This window comes from Python bivittatus, unplaced genomic scaffold (assembly GCF_059951505.1).
Source record: "Python bivittatus isolate LINGU-HERP-01145 unplaced genomic scaffold, Pbiv_v1 ctg000340_np1212, whole genome shotgun sequence".
NCBI classification, from domain to species: Eukaryota; Metazoa; Chordata; class Lepidosauria; order Squamata; family Pythonidae; genus Python; species Python bivittatus.
Genome location: NW_028277056.1, coordinates 1235207 through 1260314, shown reverse-complemented (window position 1 = coordinate 1260314; position 25108 = coordinate 1235207). Strand labels below are relative to the sequence as shown.

The following is a 25108-nucleotide window of genomic DNA, read 5'->3' as shown; positions in this document are numbered from 1 at the left end:
CGCTAAAGACGCGAAGCAAGCCAAGCCCTCGCGCGGGGAAGCCGGTTCCGCAGGGCGCGACCCCGAGACTGGGCGGGGGGCTCCCGACCGCCGCCTCTCCTTCCGAGGGGGCTTCCCGGACCCCGCGCGCGCCTGGAGGGGGGCGCCCTCCGGTTCTGCGCCCCGATGAGCCTCCGGGAGGGCGCCGCGGAGGCGGGGGCAAGCAGGGCGGGGGGGCATGGCGACCCTTCCCAAGAAAGCCGGCCGGCGGGGCTCCGGGGAACGGAGGGGTCGGGGGCGAGGCCTTGCTGGGGGTGGGGGGTCTGGCGTCCTTTTCGCTTCCTACTTCTCCTGTTCTGTTTAATTAACAAGACCGTGCCTTGTCCGGAAGGCCGGCGCTGCAGAAGGAGCCGCGAACGGGCAGCGAAGCGAAGCGAAGCGAAGCGAAGCGAAGCGCCCCGCTGCCTTCTCCCGGTCGGCCCGCGTCCGGCGGGGGGGCGACGGGCGGCCTCTCCGCTCGCCTCCGGACGGCGGCGCGCCCGTCCCGGGCTTCGGCCCTCTCGCCGCGCAGCGCAGCGCAGGGGCCGCGGGGGTCGCGGCGGGGCGGGCGGGCTGGGAGTCCGCGCGTCTCAGGCTCGGGGACGGCGGCCCGCGGGCGGGGGAGGGCCGCGCGCCTCCCGCGCCGCCGCTCCACGTGCGGCGCTCCCGTGGCTGTGCGGCCGCTAGGGGCCGCTGCCGGCCGGGCGCGCGCTCCGCGGCGAGGCCGCGCGCGATTGGCCGCCGGGCAGAGGGGGCGGGGCCGCCCCTCCCCGGCGCCCGCTCGGACTTGGTGCGGCGCGCGGAGCCCGGCCGGGAATCGCCCGCGGAGAGGCCGCTCGGCGCCGCGGGGGAGGGAGGCAGGCAGGCAGGCAGGCAGGCAGGCGGGGAGGGACGCGCGGCCCGGCCCGGCCCGGCCCAGCCCAGCCCAGCCCAGCCCGGCGCGGCGCGGCGCGGCACGGCCCGGCCCGGCCGGCGGAGCGGGGGCGCGCCGCTCCCGGGCGGACTCAGCGGGCCGAGCGCCGCGGCGGCCGAGGCCGGGAGCGCGGAGGGCGGCCCGGAGCCGACGCCTTGCACCTGCACCTGCAGCCGCGCCGCGCTCGCCGCGCCCCGGGCCGATGCGGGCGCGGAGCTGAGCGGCGCGACATGGCGCTGTGGGGCCGCATCGCGCTGGGCCTGCTGTGCGGCCTCCTCCTCCTGCCGCCGGGCCGCGCCGAGGGCCCGCCCGGCCCCGACCTGGACGTCGCCACGCTGGAAGGTGAGCCGCGCGGCGCGGCGCGGGGCGCTTCCGCGGGCCCCTCAGCGCCCGGCGGTCCCCGCAGGGAATTCTGGGAGCGGAGTCCGCCCGTCTCCGCGATGCGGCCCGCCGGCGCGCGGGAGGCCGACGCGGAGCAGGCGTGTGGGGCCGCGGGTGGCGCCGGGTCTCGGGAGCCGCTCGCCGCCCGGCCCGGCCGCATCGGGCGCCTGCGGGGGACGGGCGGTGCTGCTGGCCGGGGTCGCCTCCGTCGCTCCTGGCCACGGGGAGCCCTAACAGTGCCAAACCGGTGTTCCTCAACCCTGGCGGCTTTAAGACCGGTGGACGTCAACTCCCAGAATTCCCCAGCCAGCCGTGCTGGCTGGGGAATTCTGGGAGTTGACGTCCACCGGTCTTAAAGTCGCCAGGGTTGCGGAACGCTGGCCTAGGCGATGGGGCGGCTCTGCTCGTCGCCGGTTCCAGTCTGGAGCAAAGCAGACGGAGGCTTCCGGAGCGCCTTCGCCCTGCAGATCCAGAGCCGCCTGTTCTAGACGCCTTTCCTGCCTGAAGGTTCCCGGGGCGCTCTCCAGAACGGCCCCCGCGGCCCTCCCGCGATGCCAGATTGAGTTGTTCTCAAGGTGCCGCACGACGCCGTTGCTTCTGCTGCCCGCGGGAAACGGTGCCTCCTTGGCAGCCGTGGCAGCGGAGCGCCCGGGAGAGCCGTGCCCGGTGCTTTCGGGGCTGGGGGCCGCCCATCCTCTGCCGGCCGGACCCAGGGAAGGGGCTCCACCCCCTCCCGGCCCTTCCCGGCAGGAGGGTTTCCGTGGCTCTGGGCCCTTTGCGACGGGAGCAGGTGACAGCCACCTTCTGGTGAACTTCCCTTCGCTGGCGATGTCGTAAATAAGTGTGGTCGGCTGAGAACCTGGCAGCGGATGCAGAACTCGCTGCCGTGAGAGAGCGGTTAACCTCTGAGCGAGACACGTTTGCAGAAGGGGGGGCAGCCGCCTGCTCGCCAGGCAAGTCGCGACGTTGAAGTTGATGGCCACGGCGGGCAAGTGACGGATGGTCGTGGGGTTCACGGAGCCCCCGAGGCATCTGGTTGCCTGTTGCAGAGACAGGAAGGGCTTGCTGGATCCCCGGTGGGGTGGGAAGTTTAGATTCTTAAGCCCCCTCGGCGTGTGTGTCATCACTGCTGCAGGCATGGAGAGACCGGCCAATTAAACACCTTGGCTAAAATGTCATGCCGTTGATCGACTTTCCGTGCCTCCTTTCAGCTTTTTTTCCTTAAAGAAGCAAAAACCCATCTTTAGAGCATCATTAAAAGAATATTCATAAGAGCCCCTCTCCGATGCAGAAGCCGGGCTAGTGTATGGAGCCAAACGCGTTTGCCTGCCAAGGAAGGGTAACTGAAGGGAAGTGTGCCAAGTCTGACCTCGCTTGGCAGGGAGTTCCAAGGCCCGGGAGCAGCCGCCAAGGTGGCTCTTCCTTATGTTCCCGCCAGGCGGGCTTCTGAGGGTGGCAGGACCACAGACACGCCTCTCCTGCTAGTCTGAAGCCGGGCGGGCTCACAGGTTGCTGTGTGGAATTGTAGGCACCGTTAGCCGCATTTTGGTGTTGCCCCAGAGCAAGCAGAAGTCGCTGGAATTGTTTTAACGTGGGAGTTGTGTGCAGCCAGGCCAGTAAATAGCCTGGGGAAGGTGACTGTGTCCAATCTGTCATGGTATTCTGGTAATGAAGTCATTAAATCCTGTGTCCCCAGCGGTAGCGCTGAAATATCCAGTCCCATTGATCTCAGCAAGACTTACGCCAAGGTAAATATGTGTAGAATTGGGTAGCTGTAAAATCACGCTGCAATTAGAGGAGAACCCGTTTATTTATTTATGGAACTAAGAACTGTTGGCGCGACCAGCTTTAGAGCGGCTTATGGTTGGGCAGTCCAAATAAGAGTTATAAATGACAAATCTCTCAAGAATCTGTAAAATCCTGAGTAGTACTGATATTTTGGCTTCTGACTCTGCTTTTTGGAGTTTGTTGTTCTCCATCTGAGCAATGGAAGGAGGATCCTGAAACTTTTGCAATTCTGTCCTCACTGACTAACTGCGTCCTTTTGGGATCCAGACCTAACTTGTCTGAATTTTCAATCTATTTTCAGTCTATTAAAGATCACCACCACGCCTGGTCTGCACCTACGATTTAGATGTGTCTGTTTGTTTAAATGTGTGCAAACAAACCCAAACATGTTCAGGCTGTAATCTTGTACCTGTTTAGCTGGGAATCTGAATAGGCGTGTCTAGAATTCTGCTGTTGTTTCTTAGCACTCATTAGCCAGTTTCTGCTCTTGGCTGCAAGCGTATTGAAAGAGAGTTATCGTGTACCTTTTGCATGGAGCCCCTGTTAATCAAGTAGTAGCTGAGCAGGGAAACCCCCAGCAATTGTCTTTCCGTTGGAGAGAACAGCCTCCTCCCCAAGGACAAGCAAGTCTGCTAACCTCTCAGTCCACTGACCATTGGCGACTGATCAGGCTTCGAGGTCATCATATCCAGTCTAGAAGAGATTCTCTTTCAAGAAAGGTACAGCTCTTCCTGGATCAAGTGACACTGAAAAAGAGAGTAGGGTTACCGCGGGTGGGACTCTGCTCTCCAAATTCGGAAGTTCTCCCACCCCCTGCTGTGGTCATCTGAATATCACAGTTCTGAGTTAGGCCAGTAGCTGTTGAGCTTTGCAGGCTTCTGGGAAGATTTAAGGTGGCCTTTTTTGGAGACACTAAGGCCCCTTCCGTGCGCAAGAGCAGCATGATCGAAGATCAGCACTGCCTCCCAGACATGGTTCATTGGGGTTGTTGGAAAAGTAAAGGACCCTTTGCTAGCAAAGCTCAGCATGGAGTGTAGTGCTGTATTTTATTTACCTCTGTGGCAAGGAGAGCATCTTAGGACAGCTTCATGTAGGCCTTCCGTGCAGATCATCCACCAAGGCAGTCGGAGCAACCTTGATCCAATACCCCACCTGAAAGGCCCCAATTTCCTCCTTTTCTTCTTGTACCTTGCACACGAGGCCTGAGTTTGTTGGGACATTTTCAGTAGGAGCATAGACGGTGCATCTGATGATGGTCTGCAGAAGACCAGGCTGGCGGTTGGGAAGCTGCGGCCCTTTGCCAGGGTACAGGTTGGTTCTGCTGCCTGGGAATAGTGCTCCAGAGCGAGATCTGGATCAACCGAGGCATGTTCTTGACCCCCGTAAGGAATAGGTTCCTATCCTAAGCTGGGGCTTTTCATAATGTGGCCTTTGCCATGAATGGAAAGGCTTGTCAACTGCTTCCCGCCATCTCAATAAATGTTCAGGCCCACTCTGCCTGAAGAGGGGTCAGAAGTGCCATAATATCAAGAATTTCAGCGAATTTCAGCATCTGACCTTCGCAGAGTAAGCTTTTCCTGTTTGGTGTCAGGTTCACGCTATGTTGCAAGAGGAGCAGAAGCCGTTTCTTAGACAATGGGGTGCCTTCCAGGCATTCTTTTGGTGGATTTTCACTTCACTTAACAGCACCAAATAATTCTGAGAGGGACAGGGGCAGGGAAATGATATCGCTTATTGTTATTTATTTATTCAGTTGAGAGGCTGACTGACTCCAGATGACTCTGGACGGTTTACATTTAAAAAGTAAGAACAAGTAAGAAAAACCCAGAAACAGATTATAAGTGCCCAGAACATAGACTCTAAATAACAATGGCACACCCTACAGGGGCTGGACCCCCACTCTACCCCACGTTCTGGGAGAACTGCCAAGCTCTCAGAACACCATCCTGCTGGCTTATCCAGATGAATGAAAGCGGTGGGGTGAGGCATCTGCGCAAAATGACATTCTCAGGCACTACAAGAAAGCTGCAAAATGTAGAAAGCGGTGAGATTAATTAACTGTTTAAGGAACTAACATTTTTATAGTGAAGAGAAGAGAATCCCAGTATTGTGGTGATCTCAAGGTCAGCTAATCCAGCGCTCTGCTCAGGGTAAGATCCACTGGAACCTTCTGACAGATGATCTGTTAGAATGAGAACTGTCCGTTTCATGTGGCATCCGGTTCCACTGGCCGACAGCTCATATAACCAGAAGATGGTTTGTGATGTCTGGCTTGAACCTCCTTCCTTGTATTTTAACTCATTGATTCTGGTCTAGAGAATGAATCCACTCTGTCTTCTAACGTGGCAGTCCTGTAGATATTGGAGGACTGCTATCATATCTCCCCTCCGTTGTTTTTTCTCTGGGCCATTAGCTGTTCCTCACTAGCTGTTCCTTCACCATCTTACCAGCTGTCCTCTGAACTTGTCCTGTTTGAACTGCGGTGCCCAGAACCGGACACAGGGTTTCAAATGGGGTCTGACTGGGGCAGAGTACAGTTGAGCAATGATTTCCCATGATCTGGACTCTCTGCTTCTGTTAGTGCAACCTGAGATAGCGTTGGCCTTTTTAGCAGCTGCGGCACATTGCTGGCTCCTGCTTAATTTGTGATTGACAGGCCCCTTTCACATGTCCTACTACCTAGTCAGTTCTTTCCCACTCAAGACTCTCGTGCCTTTTACTTTTTCTCCCCAGATGCAGAGCTTTGCATTTCTCCTGGTTTAATTCCATTCTGTTCATTTCAGCCTGCTGCTCAAGCCTGCCTAGATCTTTTTGAGTCTTCTCCCTTTCATTTAAAGTATTAGCTATTCCTCCTGGCTTTGTGTCATCTGCAGACTTCATAAATGAAATCCCTCATTTAAGCCACTGATGAAATTGGTAGCTATTTGTCAGTAAATGTTTTGAAAAGATGAGGTAAAAAATCAAATCATGGAGTCACTAGAAGTGTTCAATCGAAATTAACCGTAAGATTATATATGGGCCCATTTGGGGATGCAGAAAACAGCCTGATTCAACTTGGGCTGATTCAGAGGCTGACCAATTTGAGTTTGTGACTCAAATCCAAATTGAAATTAGGGATCCTTTCTGCATCCTAATGGAGGGGATGACATCTGCTCAGTTTCAGAAACATTGGTGCAGAATGTTAATTAACGTGATATGATTACATAATTTATTTAATAACATTCTCCTTGTCATGCAAATATTTACAATTTGGTGCCAACTTCTGGAGATCTCTTGGGACCATTTGTAATACTTTTGGGGGCTCCAGAACCCAACCAGTTCTGGTTTTTCCAGGAAACAGTGGCTTAGCATGATGCGTGAACCCCAGACAGTTTCTGCTTGCCATCCAAGCTTCATGGTGATTCTTCAGCAATTCTAAACACTTTGAAAGGGATCCTGCTTCAGCACAGGAGCCTCCAAATGTGTTCCAAGTGGCAGAATTTAGCTTGGGACTCGGCCAGATCTCTTGCATACTCCTATTTGGAATGACACAGTCAAGGGACCAACATCAGGAAGGTATCCCTGTATACAACCAGATTGTCAGTGGTATTTTTACTTGATCGTTTAAAATATTATATACTGCTGCTTATTTAAGAAAATGTAAAGTGGTTTACAGTAATGGTAGATACTGGCTAACAAGGTTGTGGAAGTTTTTGTTACAAGAACCGATCAGACAGTTTGTTCATGACCTCTAGGGATTTATGGGGACGTTAGACTTGTAACCTCCAGGAAGCCAGCTGGGGCGGTTGTGTGAAGAATAAATGCTGAGCAGGACATTAGAACACACCACCCCTGCCAGATCAGCCCACCTAGTCCGGCCTTCTGGGTGACCAACCGGTTGCCTGCATTTGGGAGGCTCCCAGGCCTACCCCGGGAGGTGGGAGCCCTCCTCCCCGTTGCTCCTGCCAGACTAGAGTTTCGGGTCCGTTGTTGCCTGGGATTTGAGAAATGAGAAGCAGCCGCCCACCTGGGTGGCCGCTGAGAGCCAGATCCTCCGCGAACCCCTCCGGACCCCTTTTCCGGCCTCAGCAATGAATTTTGCGGGAGTGAGCCTGAGGACTCTTCTGCACAGCTGCTTAAAGGTGAAGCTGGATGGACAAGAGGTTGGCCTAAGAAAGGGCTGCCTGGACTTCAGCCTTGCCGCAGCTCTGGCAGCAGTGCTGGCCGGGGGTTCTTCCTGTGGCCCCCAGCGGGTGGCTCCTTTGTCCCTCTTCCCGGACACAGGGAAAACGAGCACCAATCGCTTGCCTTTCCCTGGGCGGGCCTTGAAGACAGGAGAGCCCCTGTGTGCTTGACCTCTTTTGTCCAGGGCATCCCCACTGAACTGGGGGGGGGGGGAGAAAAAAAGAAAAAAACTATAATTTTACCTTTCTTCCAGTCACCTGGAAGAAACTGCCAGAACGTGGGTCAGTTTCACCTGATGGGGGGCGCCAGCTAGGGGCTGGAGGAGCAGGGGGTCCTTGCCGTGGCATGCGGTCAGTTGCCACTTTGAGTGGGGGCTTTTGAACTTCAGGGAGGCTGCGCGGGGTCACCTGGGCTGGCCGAAGGTGGAAAACCTTTCTTTTAACAAGAAAAGACAAGCAAATGTCGCCTTTGTGGTGGGCTAGGGGCTCCGTGGTATGTCCTTATCCTCAAGAAGTGGTTAGTAGACCCTCCTCCCATCAGGGGAAGTGGGGGGTGCAGTGAGCCGTAAGCCCTTGGCTCCTGAAAGAGCCCCGAGGAACTGTCTGCCCATCTTCCTTGTCCTGCCTGTCCGCCTTCGGTCCATGTGCAATCCGCTCGCCTCCCGTGGTTTGCAGCGGGGTGGGAGTCAGTTGTCTCCTTCAGCTTGTCTTCACCTTAGGGTGCTTTCGGCCTGGCAGCTGAGCAAGGTGTCGTGCCCGGCGTTCTGCTGGAAAGAAGGGCAGCTGATGGGGAGAGCCAGTTAGAGAAAGCGTCTCCTTACTTGTTTAACATACTTATACCCCAGGCGTTTTAATACAAAGGCTTCACAAGGCGGTTTCCAGTTAGGAATAAGATAATAATAAAAGGGTAAAAAAAATTAGCCTGGTCGCAAAAGCAAAATCAGCAATGAACGAGGCCACCATCAGACCGGAACAGCACTTGGTGCTGCTGTTCCTTGTGGCTTCCTTGGGTGACGGTTTTCCTTCTTTCTTTTTAAATATTTTTGTTAGAGTTTTACAATGCAATAAAAGTATGAAAAATGAAAAGAAAAATAAGAGTAAGAAGAAAGATAGGAAATAAGAAAAAAGAAAGGAAGTGGAAAAAAGAAAACAGAATTTTGACTTCTGCCCTTCTTTCTATCAAGTAGCTGCCACCTTATTCCTTCCCCTCCCTCTTTAACCCTTTGTAATCCCTAGATCCACAGATCGTCAGTTCAGCCTTTTCTTCTTTCAGCAAAAAGCCCATGTAAGGCTTCTAGCCTTTTTAAAAAGCATTCCCTCCCCTGCCCCCGGCCATCTCGGTGATGGTTTTCTAGGACCAAAATAATGCATTTGTTACCCCTAGTCTTCTGTTTCAAAAAAAAAATGAATGGAAATGCCCGGCCGTTCTTCCCCAAGGCAGAGCGTGCAGGTCGGGGGATGCTGCGATGGCCAGAACTGTGTGGCGTGAGACGGGCGCGGGGAGGAATCTTGGCCGTGTGGCTTCATTGGCAGTGAGTGCGCGTGAAGGATGGCCGCGGGGCAGAGGTGGCGCTGGGAAAGGTCTTCTCCCCCCACGGTGCCTTTGCAGATGGTCTGCCCAGTGAGGCCGAGGCCGTGTGGGATCTTCAGTTCTGAATCCCGTGCTGGGCAGGATTCACTTGTCTTAAAGACTTTTTCCGACTATTCTGTGAACTAAGTTCCATTTAACTGAGGTGAAGTCAGACAGAGGGTTATGGGATGGCCACAAGTGGATTTACCAAGGCAGCTGCTTCCTTCTGTTGTTACTCAGCTGCCAAGGACAGGTGTGTGGCGACCCTTCTGTTCTCAGGTGGAGGCCTTCAAGCCCTGTTTGGGTGGCAGATTCCAGAATGAGCTGGTGGCACATTATACGAAGAAGCTCTGTTTTCTGGCTGCTTGGATCTCCTGCCTGCCAGCCCCATTTGGCTCTACAGCAAAAGGAAGGAAAGTCCTGTTTTTCCCCACACTGATCCCAGTGTTATAAACTGTAGCCAAGTTCCTTCTGAGATCGTGTTCTTGTTCTACACAAAGGACACCTTTCAGAGGAAGGAAGAGAACTGAACTTTTGAGTAGCTTTTTGGCACCTTCTCTTCACAGACAGTGTTGTACACGTGACTGCTTAAGGGCTCTTGATGTTAACCGCTAATCTCTTAAAACTTCCTAGTTATTCTTCTGGTGCGCTTTTCTTGTACCGTGTCTTCACCAGACTGTCCACCGTGATGACTGAGATCTGATCTCTGAATGGCTGGGCCAGACTCTTTGACTGCAGAAAGTCCGTGCTTGGACCCTCTTGGATTTTGGCCTGGCGGGTGACTGTGCCATCTTGGGAATACCAGCCTGACTGTGGTTGTCATCTTTAACCCTTCATATTTGTAATCTAACAATTTTAAAAGTTTAGGGAAGTGAAGTTATAATATTCAGTTTGGCATTTCGTTGCTTTGCTTTGTGTCTGTAGTCCATGAGAAGCCACGGGGACTCCCACAGAATTAACGGCAGGAGAGTGGGCTGGATTTGGCCCACAGCTCATGCTTCTTCCCTGCCGATGTTGGATGGGGACTACCTCTTGAAGAGGTCCCCCCCTTGCATGTCAGCAGCTATCTGCTGTGCCCCTTAGGCATAGAAGACCCTTGTCCTGCATGCCCCGTGGTTTGGACTTCTGGCCTGTTTCAGCTCTTATCCCCGGTGCTGCTAAAATAAGGATTATTTTTCTTTCTGGTCTGCTGTTTTTGCCTTGCAGTCTTCCATGTGGGTATCATCCCCCATAACTGCAACTCCTGGCAGCAACTGAGGGCAGTTATAGGAGGAGATGGACGGTGTCTCCTCTGTAATTTCTGCGGCTTGGTTGATTTTGTGAGTGGGGGGCAGATTGTTCCCGGTAGAACAGGCCACGCTTGTGCGGGTTTTGTCTTCCGTGTAAGCCTCCCAGTTAACCTGAAGTGTGGTGGGCTGTCCCTAAACATCTTCTCTGATATGATCTGCGGTTCCACCCAGATTGCACTGTATACTCTGTGTAAAAAACAATACTGTGTGTTAAAACAATCTCTCAGTTGTAGCAGCTGTCGATCTGTCCTGGAGGAAAGTTTTAATGAAGAAAGAAACCAAAGCTAATTGAATCGAGAAGGGCTTCTTGCAAGAGTCTGGCGGAGCTGAAGGCTGTGGCCTAAGCTTTGTAAATCCAGGAGTCATAGAGATTGAGAAAATATTTTCTTTTGTTCTAATTCTGTGTCCGCCTTGTGTGAGGGGTGGAGCATGCAGAATATTTATTAATTATTTAAGATGGTTTTATGTTGTATTTTAATGGATCTTATCTCTTCTGGAAACCGCCCAGAATTGCTTTTTAACGAGATGGGTGGTGTCAAATTTGATAAATAAATAAATATTTAAAAAATATGGACAGCGTGGATTTGCTGGGGTCCTGTGTAGTCAAAGAAGTCATAACTGTAGGGTTATAACTGTAGTTTATAAATATACTTTATTTATATTAAGTAGTTGAGAGACGCTGTTGTGGTTCTCCTGCCCGCCTTGTTTTATTTTCATAACTCTGTGAAGTGAGTAAAGCTGAGCAAGATTGACTGGCTCAGACTCGCCCAGTGCTTTGGGCCAGGCGGGCTGGAGATGACAGTCCAAAACCTCTGGGAGGGACCAGGCTGTGGGAAGCTGTGCTGTTTAGCACATCGCTCCTTGCTGGGCTTGGCGTTCTTGGATTATGTGTGGTTTTATTCCAAGCTGCCCAGGCATTTTTGCCCCTGTTTAGCCCTAGAAGTCATCGTGGCCAGCCCAAACCTTCTTTCAGGTACAGGAAAGTACTCTACCCATTGAATATGTTTTTCTTTGCTGGTGATAGCAGAGGGTTTAATCCACTTGGAGAGAGTGGATTCTGAAAATCCTTGTTCCCGCTTCAGCCTCTGGGCAGGCCTTCGTCTTTCTCTCGTCATAAATAGCCTCAGGAGAACTGGAGGGCTGACCCAGGTCCCTGCAGGGGGCTCAAAGCAGGGCCAGTTGGAGCCGCTGGGAAGAGAAGGTGGCTGGAACTGGAGCCAGCTTGCCTAAGGCATTTCGGACGGAGCAATTGCCAGGTAGAATAAAATCACGGCGTGCAAATATCACCCGAAAGCCGATTCTTGGTGCACTAAAAGCTCTTTCTTCTAGGAGAACTGGATACAGGAGAGGAGCCTCTCCATTCCGGGAATGATTCGTCAGCTGGAAGGAGCTGCAGGAGTTGCGGCTCTTAGCCCACTTGGCTTTCACTGGCAGGTGAACAGGAAGGGCTGTTTGCCAAGGCTGGTGCCAGGAAGGACGATGCCTACCGAGCCATGCACCAAGAGCACCCTTCCCTGTGCCCTGGTGAGCCGAGGCGGGGGGGCCGTAGCTTGACCACGTTGTTGAGGGCCACACGGAGGGAGAACTTGGGTCCCCTTCTGCCCTGAGAGAGGCGCTAAGCAATCGTGGCTTCCTTGCCGTTGATAAACTATGGTTTATGACTCAGCATGTTGCGTGGCCCTAACTGATTGTGGTTTAGTCCACAAACTGCATTTCAACCACCTTAGCACACTGCACACCCCCGTTGAGCGGAGCCAAAGGAACACAGAGATATCCCAGAATTCTCCCCAAATCTCAGTCAGCCTGCCCCAACCCAGCAGCGCCTGGGAGGGCCCTGAGAGAAGGGTAGAGCGCTGCTAACCCAGCTAACCCAGCACTGTACCCCTGCCAGCCCAGAAATCCTAGGGTGGCCAGAGGGGCTACGTCTGTCTGCTGCCCTGTCCAGCGGCCCATTCGTTCACCTTCCTGGAGCCTCCTCCCCTGCGCCCAGCTCAAGCGAAGGCCCCTGGCCGGGTGCTTAAGTGCCGCCGTCTGCACAGCTGTCGGGACGATCGCGGTTCTGGGAGCACGGCGTCCGGCGCCCTGCCCCGCTGAGGACAGAGCTGGGCAGAGCTGATGAGGAAGCTCTGGGACTCATCAGGGGCTTTCTCTTTGGGTGAATCGGAGCCCGCGCTACGAGCAAGAGCTTCCCAGAGAGCCACGGCTTCTGCTCAGCTTCCCGGGGGGAGGCCCCTGGCCGCGCTCTGGCCTGCTCCCGTGTCCTCTGCCTCGCTTGCGAGAACTGCCTCTCTTCCCCCGGGTGAACCTAGTGCAAAGCCCTCGGATGGGACTTCTCTGCCATGCCCTAGTAAGGAAAATGTTTTGCCGTTTGGATACGAGTGGGAGGAGGGGGAGCGGGAGCGGAAGGAATTTGGGTTTTGCACACTTCAGGAGTCGCCGGTCGCTTCTGCCTGCAGGCCTGCTGGGGATCTGGCTTCGGCTCGGTCAGCCTGCCCCAACCCAGCAGCGCCAGGCAGCCCTTGGCCGCGGCAGTGCCAGGCTGGAGCCTCTGCTGCCGATCCGCTGAATGCCTGAAACCAAACGCTGAGGAGGTTTAGCCCACTGGGCCTGCTCTTGAAGAAATAGTGCTCTGGGGGCCCTTCACCAGAACTGCGTTTTCCAGTCCTAATTTAATCAGTAATTTTGAAGATGGAGAGAGATCATGTCCTTTGGCGTGGGAAATACTATGGTAATGCTCTCTGTTAGGAACTCTGCTGCCTCAGACTGGACCCTTCTGCTTTGTCATTGCAGCGGAAGAGAGTAGATTATTATTGTTAGGAATGTATTAGAATATATCTTAATCAAGGAAGTTGGCCCTCTTGTCTAGGGCACCCGTTTCCCTTCTATCTGGGGCAGGAACCATCTCAGTGGAACAGTGGGTGACATGCCCAGGGGAGTGGGCTCTCGTGGCAGAAAGGCATTCCCAGAGGGAGGAAGTCTACTGCATGGATCTGGGTCGAGGCTGTCCTCCTGGTGGAAAGGCTTGGAGAAATACTAGACTCTGCATCTTCCTGCTCATTCGGTGGGTCCGCTGCCCGTTGGAATGAATGCAGCCGGGTGCCGTTTACCCAAGCCCCTTCTGTCAGGATAGTCCATCCAGCATTACTTAGGGTTTTTTTTTTAAATTACAGTTTCCATACACCACTGTCGGCATAGGGGCCTGGGTACTGCAGTCTGAAAAGTGGTAAGAAACCCTGCTGGATCAGGCTAAAGATCCACCCGACCCACAGCAGGCTTGTGGCCCAGGCATCTTTGCAGGCCCCCAAGCAAGAGGAGAAGGCTCTGACCCTCAGCTGCTGAGGCTGGAGGCTCTAGTTACCTGCCCGGTCCATCTGGGAGCTGTTGATAGGCCTGGTGACACCTCCTGTTGCGTGAATGGATCTAAATCCCTGGGAATTCATTTATGTTTTCTGATGCTAATAGTCCATGGGCAGACTTGTAGCTCAGTCTTGGGTCGTTGCACTGAGACGGTCTGAGGATCCCTGCCCTGGGCAGGGGTTGGACTAGAAGACCTCCAACGCCAGGGTTCTGTGATCGGTTAAAGGACTGCATGAAAATTAGAGTCATGCTTGACTCCTGGTGACTCCGTGGACACAACAGTGCAGCTTTCTGGGCAACGGGGTGGGAGTGTTTTCCAGAGCCGCCTCTTAGGTGGTTTCTAGATCCCAGCATAGCCTGCAGAACTGCTGAGCAGGCTGCCTGTGCTCTCCCTCGCAGGCTATCTCCTGACCATATCGGACCTGCTTTGCTTTGGGCCCAGACCTGGTCAGCTGGTGGCTTTGGCAGAAGCATTCTCTCTCCCTTTCTCTTTTGTATCCCACCAGGTTTACCATTTTGTCTTCAGATCGCCTGTAGATAGGGAGGGAATGTGGTCTGTGGCCGCAGGGCTTGAATCCAGAGAAATTATTTTTCCCTTTTAAATCTGCTGGAGGCCTCCCTGGGTCCCCTTGCTTCCACAGCAACAGTCTGTTTGCCCAAGTGCTATTCAGCAGGGACCGATGATCTGGCTGGTAATCCTCTGGCCGGAGCCAGAGCATCGAAGAGCGAAGCCAGAAGGAGGCCAGCCTGGCGCTATCTGGCAATTACTTGGCCTTTGCTGATTGAATACAACAGAACAAGAGGAGGAGGAGGAGGAGGAGGAGGAAGACAATAGTGAAAGAGGAAAAAGCAGAAAAATGATCATTTTAAATGTGTGTGTGTGGGGGTGTGTGTTTGTGAGTGTATATGTAATTTTACACAGCAGTTTTAGAAAAGGATAACCACATTTCAGTGTAATCATCCGTATCTAATCTATGCCTGTAAGTAACTTGTCCGTGCATTGCAAGTAGCACCAGGTTTTCAATCCACTGAATAAATGGGGCCATAGATTTATCTTTCCAATGTTGGACTAGTCTGTTAGTAATAAAAAGGGCATGAAGAATCCCCTCCTGTTGTTCAGCCATCGGTTTCCGTGTACAGTAATAGGTGTATTGATCAAAAGAATATGAAGGTCCAAAAATATTAAAACCTCTCTCAAAGTCAAATCAATATGTCTAATTACTTCTTCCCAGAATATTACAACTTTTGTTGTTGTTGTTCAGTCGTTAAGTCATGTCCGACTCTTCGTGACCCCATGAACCATATCACGCCAGGCCTTCCTGTCCTTCACTGCCTCCCTGAGTTTGCTCAGTTTCATGCTCATTGATTCAGGGATGCTATCTAACCATCTCATCCTCTGCCGTCCTCTTCTCCTTCTGCCTTCCATCTTTCCCAGCATCAGGGTCTTCTCCAAAGAGATCTCTCTTCGCATTAGGTGACCAAGTATCTGAGCTTGAGCTTCATTATCGATCCTTCCAATGAGCAATCAGGGTTGATTTCCTTTAAGATTGACTGGTTTGACCTCCTAGCAGTCCAGGGGACTCTTAAGAGTCTTCTCCAGCACCACAGTTCAAAGGCATAAATTCTTCTTTATGGTCCAGCTCTCACAGCCATACGTTACTACTGGAAAAACCATAGCTTTGACTATGCGGATCTTTGTCGGCAAGGTGACGTCTCTGCTTTTTAATATGCTATCTAGGTTTGCCATAGCTTTCCTCCCAAGGAGCAAGCGTCTTTTAATTTCATGGCTGCAGTCTCCGTCTGTGGTGATCTTGGAGCCCAAATAAATGAAGTCTGTTACTGCTTCCATTTCTACCCCTCCTATTTGCCAGGAATTGAAGGGACCAGATGCCATGATCTTTCACCCTCATCAAGAGGCTCTTTAGTTCTTCTTCACTTTCTGCCATGAGGGTGGTATCGTCTGCATATCTGAGGTTGTTGATGTTTCTCCCTGCAATCTTAATTCCGGCTTGTGATTCTTCCAGCCTGGCATTTCTCATGATGTACTCTGCATATAGGTTAAATAAGCAGGGTGACAGTATACAGCCTTGTTGTACTCCTTTCCCTATTTTGAACCAATTGGTTGTTCCATGACTGGTTCTAACTGTTGCTTCTTGGCCCACATACAGATTTCTCAGGAGACAGGTAAGATGGTCTGGTACTCCCATCTCTTTAAGAATTTGGCATAGTTTGTTGTGATCCACACAATCAAAGGCTTTTGCATAGTCAGTGAAGCAGAAATAGATGTTTTTCTGGAACTCTCGTGCTTTCTCCATGATCCAGCGAATGTTGGCAATTTGATCTCTAGTTCCTCTGCCTCTTCGAAACCCAGCTTGTAGTTCTTGATTCACATACTGCTGAAGCCTAGCTTCACAAAAAGTATGTTTCAAAGAAGCAGGATTTACATCTCCAGCAACATGATGATTTACTGTACTCATTCCTTTTCTGTGCAAACATAATGAGGTCCAGTATATTTTTTGGTTGAATAATCCAAGAGCTGGTGACATGTTTGATACTGATCTTAAGACAGTTTCCCACTATTTAGACAAAATGGGGATCTCCATTCCTTATTCCATTTAGTTTTTAAAATTTTCCCAACAAATTGATTTATCAGTAGCAGGTATTGATGAAGACTAATTGTGGAATTTTTTTGTCTCACAGGATACAATGCTAATTTCTTACAGATTAGGTGTCTCTGAAGCCAAAAATGTTGCTGGTCCAAATCAAGATGTCAGTGAATGTTATTGTTGTACCTACTGCCAGTGGACAAATGATATTCATCCTTCCACACAGGAACTGTTAAAAACTCATTTTTACCATTTAATAGTTGATCTAAGGCAGCCAGTTTGGTGCAGTGGTAAAGGCACCAGGCTAGAAACCAGGAGAAGGTGAGTTCTAGTCCCGCTTTAGCCACAAAGCCAGCTGGGTGACCTTGGGCCAGGGCAAACCACTTCTGAAAAACCTTGCAAGAAAACTGCAGGGACTTGTCCTCAAGATCAGTATCAAACATGTCAACAGCTGTTGGATTATTCAACCAAAAATATACTGGACCTCATTATGTTTGTGTAGAAAGGGACTGACCTGAACGCATACCTACGGCCACACAGGCTGATCTGAAGTAAAAATCCCAGCATCCATTCCATATAACAGGGTGTTTTTAATCAACATTATGGTTTCGCACCAATTTTGCATGAGAAAAAGAGTCAAAATTGAATTTTCTAGAAATAATATACCTCAAATTTCAAATGGATATAATAATGGCAGAATATATAATCAGACTGTTTATATTTTGAACTCAGAACAGTTTAATGAACTAAAGATGCTGCATATGAATATGAAGAGCCCAGAAAAAAGCATTTATATTAAGCGAAGGGGGCTAAAATTGGATATTAATCAAAAGGTCTGCATAATAGTTTAATTCAAGATTGAGGAAAGCAAAGACGCCATCTTTTTTTCAAAGATATCTCCAGAACTGAAGAACCACACATAAATGTACGGAACAATGTGTTGACTTTTTGAAAATATTTTCCAATGTATAGAAATCCCACAGAAAAGATAGAGTGTCCTGAAAATTACATTAATTTTGAAAATTTACCCTAACCCCAAAGGATGGGAAGCATCTTTATATATCTTACTCATATTTAATGCAATTATTTGAGAAATATCTGATGGGATAAGAATGCCCAAATCGTGAATAAATTCAACATAGGCATGAAAATAAAAATCACTTATGGCATGAATAAAGGAGTCTTTGTCTACTGGCATCCATTTCTAACCTAGAGATCATGCTGTAGTACACCCAGACATGTTATTCAGCCCATTGGAGGTGCAATCGAATGATGTGATTCAGAAATAATAAAATATAATCAGTTTATATAATCAATGTATATCCTAATGAATTATGCAAAAAACATGGATGTTTCAAATCTGTCTGATAGCGCAAGATGAGGGTTCTAAACAAATATCAGAACCCAAAGGAGAAAGTACCTTTGTGGAGTAAAAAAGTTAATGAAAAAAGGCCGTTGCTTGCTACAGATTTGCAGGCCATGTAGACGTTCTGCACCCATTTTATAAATCCTTTAGCTAAGGTAACGTATACGCTATCTATAAATTTTATCAAAAAGCCTTTGTGCAATAAACAATAGAATCACACTTCTCTGTCTTTGTTTCAAATCAGCCAAACGAGTTGAATTTTATCTGACCTGCGTCTGGTCTTGATAATACCTGCTTGAACGTTGTTTGTCAGTGAAGAGACCGTTAGGTACTGTTTTGGTTAAGAGATTTCAGCGGATCTATATTACAGTTTATGGAAATCTGGAAACGATCGTAAGATAAACGCTATCATCTTTTTCACTGTTAATATAGAAAGATTTTAAGATTTATATAAATAATGACCACCATAACATCCTTATCAGGTTTTCGGGTAACTCTACTATGTGCTTCATTAAATGGTGAAGATAAAATACTGTTCTCAAAAGTCTCACTGTATGGTTGATGAACTTTAGGAACAGGTACCTTCATAAATGTTTTATACCACTCCACAGGAAATCCGTCCAGTCCTGATGCTTTACTATTACTCATATTTGAAATCGCTTTTTTGATCTCGTCCATAGCTAGTGATGCAACTAAGATTGTTGCGAGGAATTAATTGTGGAAGGTCAGGTTTAGTTAAAGAGCCTCTACAACTTTAAGTTCTTGGATTTACTGTATAAATCTGAGTAAAATTTTTAAAATGGAAAATTTATGTCTTTGGGAGGACTGCATAACTTATCATTCCTGTCTTTAATGTCCATATTTTTTTCCCCTTTTTTTCCCCACTTCAGGCTGTTTGCCAAAATCCTGACAGGTCTTTCACCACTCTTCCAATATATTGACATAAGCTTGTTAACATAGCTATGTTATATTGGCTATGATAAGATAATACTCAATTCATAGTTTGTTGGGTCCCCTTATACAGAGTGCTTATAGGATACCAGCAGTGTCCGAAGAGTTTTCAGTTTAGTTTTGCAAATACGTTTCTTCTTACATATGTGAAAATACATGTAATTTTGTAAGCCTCCCATTTAGAGAGTTCCTGCATTAAGTTCAAAACCTTACAGTGCCTCAGAACTCATCTGCTTTATACATTTAGAATCATTCAGTAGAGAAACATTAGAATGCCAATTTCCAGATGGCTTAATAAACCAACTTGTACATTTAACTAAGTGAACTATGATCTGATACGAGATTTCAGTCATGTGTGTCTGAATATATTGTTGTCTAGCATTCCAAAACAGTAGTATAGAGGAAACGTGTGTCATCTCTAATAAATTTTACAAGAGAATTTCGCTCCTTAAATACCCTGGACGTTGTTCCTGGCAGGGGCACATTCCTGAAAGAGCCGTCACCCTTGTGTTTTTGGTGTGGGCCAGCTTGCTCGCCGCACGGCTCTTCGTCAGCACGGAAAGTGCCTGGCTGGTTCTGAAAGAGGGGCTCGGTCTCTCTGGGTCTACGCAGCAAATGTTACAGACCCCACAGGTAATTGTCTGGAGAAAGAATTTCAACTGCAGATATTAGAGTCATAATATGAGACATAATTTGACAACATGATCAGTACAGTCAACTGGACTGGTCTGATCCTGAATGAAACATCTGGTTGGCCATTTTTGGGGGATTCTGACATCTAGCCATTAGGGTGCTTGAGAGGAGCTCTCTTAACTGCGATGAGAGCCTGGTCCTTGAGTGTGTGGATTAGTTGCGGTGAGTGGTGGTGGGCAGTGTGGTGTAGTAGCAAAAGTGTTGAATTTAGATGGGCTGAATGCTCTTGGACCTGTAATTAACTGATTTTCATTGAGGTGTTAGTCTAATCCTGTGTTTCTCAATCTTGGCAACTTTAAGAAGCCTGGACGTCAACAATGCTGGCTGGGGAATTCTGGGAATTGAAGTCTAGAATCTTAAAGTTGCCAAGGTTGAGAAACCCTGCTCTACTCTGTTCTTCAAGGTGCCGATTATTCCCTCTGGAGGCCTGCGTGCCTTGGGGCCTGCTGATACCTGCAAGATCACTCGGTCAGTTACAGTCTGCCTGGCCAGGGCAAGTCCGCAGAGAGTCCTGGCTGAGGTCTGCACTCCTTGCCCTGCGTGACTTGTGACGAGAGGGGACTCGAGGGAGCTCCCCTCTTGTGGAATACCTTCCCCCAACAAGCTGACTTTGAGGCAACTGCTAAACCTTGATTGTTTCGCAGATCTCTTGGGATGGTGCAGTGAGGCGCTGCACCTTCAGTGAGCGGAGAGTGGAATTGTGGACTGGGATATTGGTTTTATGTTCTGGTGTTGTGACAGCTGTTCACCTCTTAGAATTATGCAGCCAAAGCGGCCTCAAAGCACTTGAATCAAATAAAGTCGCAGGGCTTTGAATTAAACAGAGCTTCCTGGAAGAGGGATAAACTCCAAGAGTGGTCCCTGCAGAACGGAAAGCTTTTCCTCCTCGCAGTCTCTCTGCATTGTCCTTTGGATGCTCCGGGACCAATGGGTGGAGCAGTTGGCTTGGTCTGGGCCAGAAAGGGCACGGAGCTGATTTATGGCAGGACAGCGCAGAGGAACTTGACCGGCAGGGCATCTCTTCTGCCTTTTCAGCAAAAGAAGGTACAGAAGAGTCGTGACTTTCTTCCCTTCTCACTGTTTTTTGCTTGGGAGGCAGCAGAGCCCTCCGAGTGATAATCTGTGGCTCTCTCCTTTCTCTGCAGATTTGTAGGTAGAATCAGGCGGGGGGGGCTGAGCAAAAATCAGCTCCTTTTCAGTTGGGTAAATGAAGTATTTGAACCGCGGCAGAGCCTTGTGTGGATCAGCGCTGCGAAGGTCTTGTCGGTTGACTGAAGGAGTCAGTCCACAGCTGAAAATGAAACGGAGCTCTTTGGGGGGGGGGATTGGGGGCCGTGATGCCATCTTAGCTGACTTCGTTATCTAACCTGTGTCCAGTGTCCCGTTAATAATCAGCTGGCGGATGCTCTAATTGTGTGTTTTAATGTGCACCTTGTCTTGCGAATAGCCGAGAGTCCTTTGGTATTGCAGCGACCTCTAAATGTGGCGGATGCATAAACAGAGAAGCATGCAAGCTTAGTCGTGTGGAGGCGGGGTATTTCACCACCAACCACCTCTGGAGCAGGTGCAGGGGCCCGGAGAGTCCTTCCGTTACTGGTTCTGGGTGCCCTGCTTGTGCGGCCGGCTGGCCCCCACTTGCGTGCAAACGTTCTCAAGCACCGGAGGCAGAGCTGTCCTACCTGTTTGGAAATTCCTGTGCTGCTGCCTGTTTTTTCTCCCTGCATCTGGGGGAAGAATGGGAGAGCCTTTGGTCCTGCTTCGGCCTCACCTGCGTTCACCTGTCCCTTAAACAAAGAGGTCTTGTTTTTAACCTGCTTAGAGTTTGTGTGGGATCAGAATTGGCAGGCTTGATGGGATTAAGACTTACAAAGGAAATGCAGAGGTGGTCTTTTAAGATAAAGGTGGCCTTCGATCTGATGTTGGGAAGGTCTTTCTTCAGGGAATAAGGAGTCATGAAAACCACCATTCTGCTACTGGGTCTCTCACCACGTCATAACCTGCAGTATTTTATTCAGGTGCCTATAAATTCAGGTGCTTATAAAGCCACTGGAATTTGAGTAAAAATTTCTTGTGTGTGGCTAGTATTTAAGAGAGTGGGGTTGGCTCTAAAAACACCATTCCCAAAACTTTCTCTCTGGGATTTTGGAATACATTTCCTGCTCATACCTATAACTGCACGAATGGCCTGTCTTTTTTTTTTCCCCCCAGAGCAAGACAGAGCCGTAATAGCAGGGCATGGCGTTGCTGGCTTCTCCAGCAGAAAGTCCTGCCGCCGCATAATCGAGGAGAACGTGCCAGATCCCAGACTACACAAGGAGTTCTACCTCTTGGTCTGCCTCTAAATTTGTAATTCAACCTCGGCATTTAGAACGCCAGTTAGAAGAGAACCTCTCGGAAACTAACCTCAGTAATTTTACCGTAGGGTAGAAGTAGCAGGCGGAATGTACAAGTGGTTGTTGTAAATGTTTTTTCCTTCCTTGTTGCTGGATTAAGAACATCACAGTGATGGAGCTGTAAGCCGCCCAGAAAGTTAGCTCCTTCCCCTGGTGATTGCCAGTTCCTCCGGAAGCGGGGCCACCTTTCTGTTTGAGAACCAGGTCCCCCTGAAGCCCCGGGCCAACCAAAGGCATCCCTGGGAAGGTCTGTGAATCCCGTTCTGCACCTTGGACTGCAGGTGCCTTTTGGCACCGAAAGCTGTTTTCAGCCAGAACAGGACAAAGAGTTCCTTTGGACAGAGATGGATGTTGTTTTGCAGGCCAGGAAGGACCATACTTGGCATTAAAAAGCTGTGCCGAGGGATGCGATTGTATTGCAGGTTGCACGCAACATGGTGCTCGGACTGCTTGGGGTACTTGATTCGGTTCTCTTGGTTCAGTTTAACGGCTGGGCTGTCGCGTTGTAAGCTGTCTTGAATGTTTTGGGAAGAGGGCGTGTATGAATAGCTCTTGATTGGTCATTATATGTTTAGATATGTTTGTGTGTGTGTGTTTCACACCATTTCCTTTTGCTGTAAGCAGTGTTATGCAGAGTGTAGAAAAGTGCCGCAGGCACCCCAGAGCCTCAAATTCTCTCTCTACCTGGCGTGTGTGAAAGAATCTGGTAGCTCCCCCATGAATTTGGCTTTTAAAAAAATCTTCAAAGACTGCTTTAGAGGCCACAGAAGCTGCAGAAGAGGATCTTCTGGGTGGTAATTCTATAAATGTGGGCTTCACCCGTGCCACATGTGTAAGCCCAGCCACCCCCCAGGGCCCAGAGAGCGACTTGTCTGGCTGAAAGGGCTTCGGCAGCCAGAGCGACTCCTCCTGCCCCGATGAACAAGCCTGTTCATGTCCTGCTAAGTGTGCAGAGCTAGACAGAATCTGGGGCAGGCCCACGGTTGCCCTGAAATCCTGGGCTGCTCCAGACGGTAGCTCTGAGGTAGAAGTGTTGGTTGGGGGCATGCACGTAGTTGTACTTTGTCTGCAGATGTTGCTGTGTGGCTGGCTGGAAACGCAAATGATTGTGGCAGAAGTTAGACAGACTATGGGATGCCCCAAAGAAGGTATCAAGGACCCGGTCGCATAGCCTGCAGCAGAGGCAACGTAGTGGATAAGTGCAAGTTAGACACGCATGTACAGCATATAATGTAAATATGAACGTGTGTGTGTATGTGGCAAAAAACTAATGTTGATTAAGCTGAATACATCGCTACAATTTTTATTCAAGGTAGGAAAATGGACGGAGAAGCTTTAAGATGCGCAAATGCTGGCCAAAAAGTGCTGGGTAGTTTGTGGTCTGTTGCAAGGCGTGTGTGTTTGTGAAAGAAATGAAAACGCCTGCATGTAGGAACGGAAGCGAGAGTTGGGCGGGCCAAGAGAAAACACGAAAGCGAGTTGCGCGCAGTTGCAACAGGCCACCTGCGGAGTGCATGTGGTAAACCAGAAGAGATTGGATCGGGAATGACTGGGGGCCGAAGGAATGTGCACTGAATGCAAAAGGAAGTGACCAGAAGCTGGGAGGTGTGGTATATTCAGCGATCCAGGGAGATCACATTGCACAACGAAAGTGTTGAATGGGTGGAGAGGAAGGGAAGACTGAGCAAGTTGGGGAGGTTTGCAGAGGGAGAGGTGGGAAGTCGAAAGAAGAAAAGGTGTTGTGTGAAGCAGTGTAGGCAGTCGCAGAAGGAGCGGGTGGATTGTAAGGGTAGAAAGATCTGCGTCGGAGAGGCCTAATGATGTAAACTGGATTTCACTCGGTTTCCTTGTCTTTCTGTTCTCTTCTGCCTGGGATGTCTGAGGTTTAGTGCTTCTTGCTCCTCTCCTGCTCTTGGCGTAACGCTGCTTACCCTGAAAGGGAGGAGCGTGAGTGAGTCCCGGGTCTGCAGCTTGGCCCAGGGTCTTCTCGTCCCGCAGCCCGGATCCTGTGGTGGTTTCGCTCTTCAGTTGGGGTCTGCCCAGCCGCACCTGCTCCGCAGGCCACGACCCCCCACCCAAGGGTCCTGCCATCGTGCCTTGTAAACGGGTTTGTGCCCAGTTCCCGACGGTTTTTCCAGGGCAGAACCTGCCGCATACAATCGTTTCTCGAGCCGTGTTCGTTTCGGCCAGGCCATGGGGGAGAGACCACCCGTTGTTTAACGCCTCGGTTTGGGCACGTGCTGGGACCGAGGATGGGGAGGGGGGACCGCTGGCCAAGAAAAGGCACTCGGCCAGGGCAGTTGATGGATGAATGAGTTGGATGGGCTAATGGGGTCTGCATTAACTTGTTGCTAGGAGCCCCAGGAAGCTCCTTATTTCTAATTTACTGTTACTACCCCGTGTCAAAGAACGCCTCGGTCCCAAATGGAGTTGTGCCTTTCTAATGATTTCACTGCTTTCTCATCCGCCCCGTTTTCTCTCTGCGAAGGAAGAGCTGGGGAAGATCAAGCCCCATCCCTGGGATTTCATGGAACCACCCCTGTACTTTTCCTGGCAGCGGCACAGGAATATTTTGCCATTCTAGAATGCTTTCCAACTTTCTAGTCTAGCCGACAGATGTGGGATCTCCTGGTGGTCTCCCATCCAGTTGCTAAACAGGTCTGACCAAGAGTGGTGGGAAGAGGAGCGTTAAATCTAAAAAGATGCTGCTGCTGCTGCTGCTGCTGCTGCTGCGGAGGACTGCTGCCCTGCAAATTGCTGATAGGACTGTGTGGTGCTCTAGATTCGGAGGGGAAAAGCCCCTTTTCCCCTTAGAATCCAAAGTGTTGGGGAGCCACGATCAGTAAACCATGGCGGTGCCTCTCCTATTTAGAGTCTTGTGGCCCCTCTGTGGCCCCTCTGTCCTCCTGCTCCTTCTCCTCTACCCATCTTGTGCATCAGTTGGAGTTACCAGATGAGGAAAATTAGATCTCCTATGGGTCTTTTGGGAGCTTCCAGAATCCTGGGCTTGTTTCTGAGCGGTGTTTCCCCACCTCAGCCACCTTAAGATGGGTGGACTTCAGCTCCCAGAATTCCCCAGCCAGCAGGCCCACACATCTTAAAGCAAGTTGGCTGGGGAATTCTGGGAGTTGAAGTCCACCCATCTTAAAGCGGTCGAGGTGGAGAAACACAAGCCTGCCCTGTCCCAGCAGTGGCCGTAGGGTGCCTCTGCTTCCCCTTCGGGTTTTTTGGGGAGGGGTCCAGGTACCGGGAGAGATGAGGCCGCTGCGGGTCGTGTGGCCGGGTGGGAGGGCTTGGAGTGGAGCAGCCGGCAGCCTTCCCAGTCCCTGCCCAGCTGTCCCTCCCCGAGGGACGCACGGAGGGATTTGCTTTGCTTTTGCGAGGCGGCCGCCTCCCCTTGCTCCCCCCCGGCTGGATCTGGCCTGTTTCCGTCATGACCGTCCCTTTGCTGGCTCCTCTCCCTCTCCAGATTTGGCCCCCTTCTGTCCAGGCTTCGGAGAGGTGTCGTGCTGATGGGCACTCAGAGGGCATCCCAAGCCCCTTCCCGAATTTCTTTCCAACATTCCGCTGGGTTGGAGAGGATAAAAATGGCATTCCTTGTCGAAAGTTTAACGGAGGCT

The 25108-nt window shown here is 50.6% G+C and overlaps 1 protein-coding gene across 3 annotated transcripts in view; it reads left to right on the top strand.

Annotated features, from left to right (window-relative positions):
- The first annotated feature begins 777 nt into the window (after positions 1–777).
- The window catches only part of STIM1 (stromal interaction molecule 1), a 91614-nt gene continuing 67283 nt past the window's right edge, over positions 778–25108 (top strand). For 2 of the 3 annotated variants that reach the window (XM_088140362.1, XM_088140363.1), the window contains exon 1: positions 1016–1273. In XM_088140362.1, coding sequence (XP_087996488.1) covers positions 1162–1273 — 112 coding nt within the window. In that variant the 5' untranslated portion in view covers positions 1016–1161. Of the gene's footprint in view, positions 1274–25108 lie in introns of all 3 variants that reach the window. The other variant, XM_088140364.1, reaches the window with a different exon arrangement.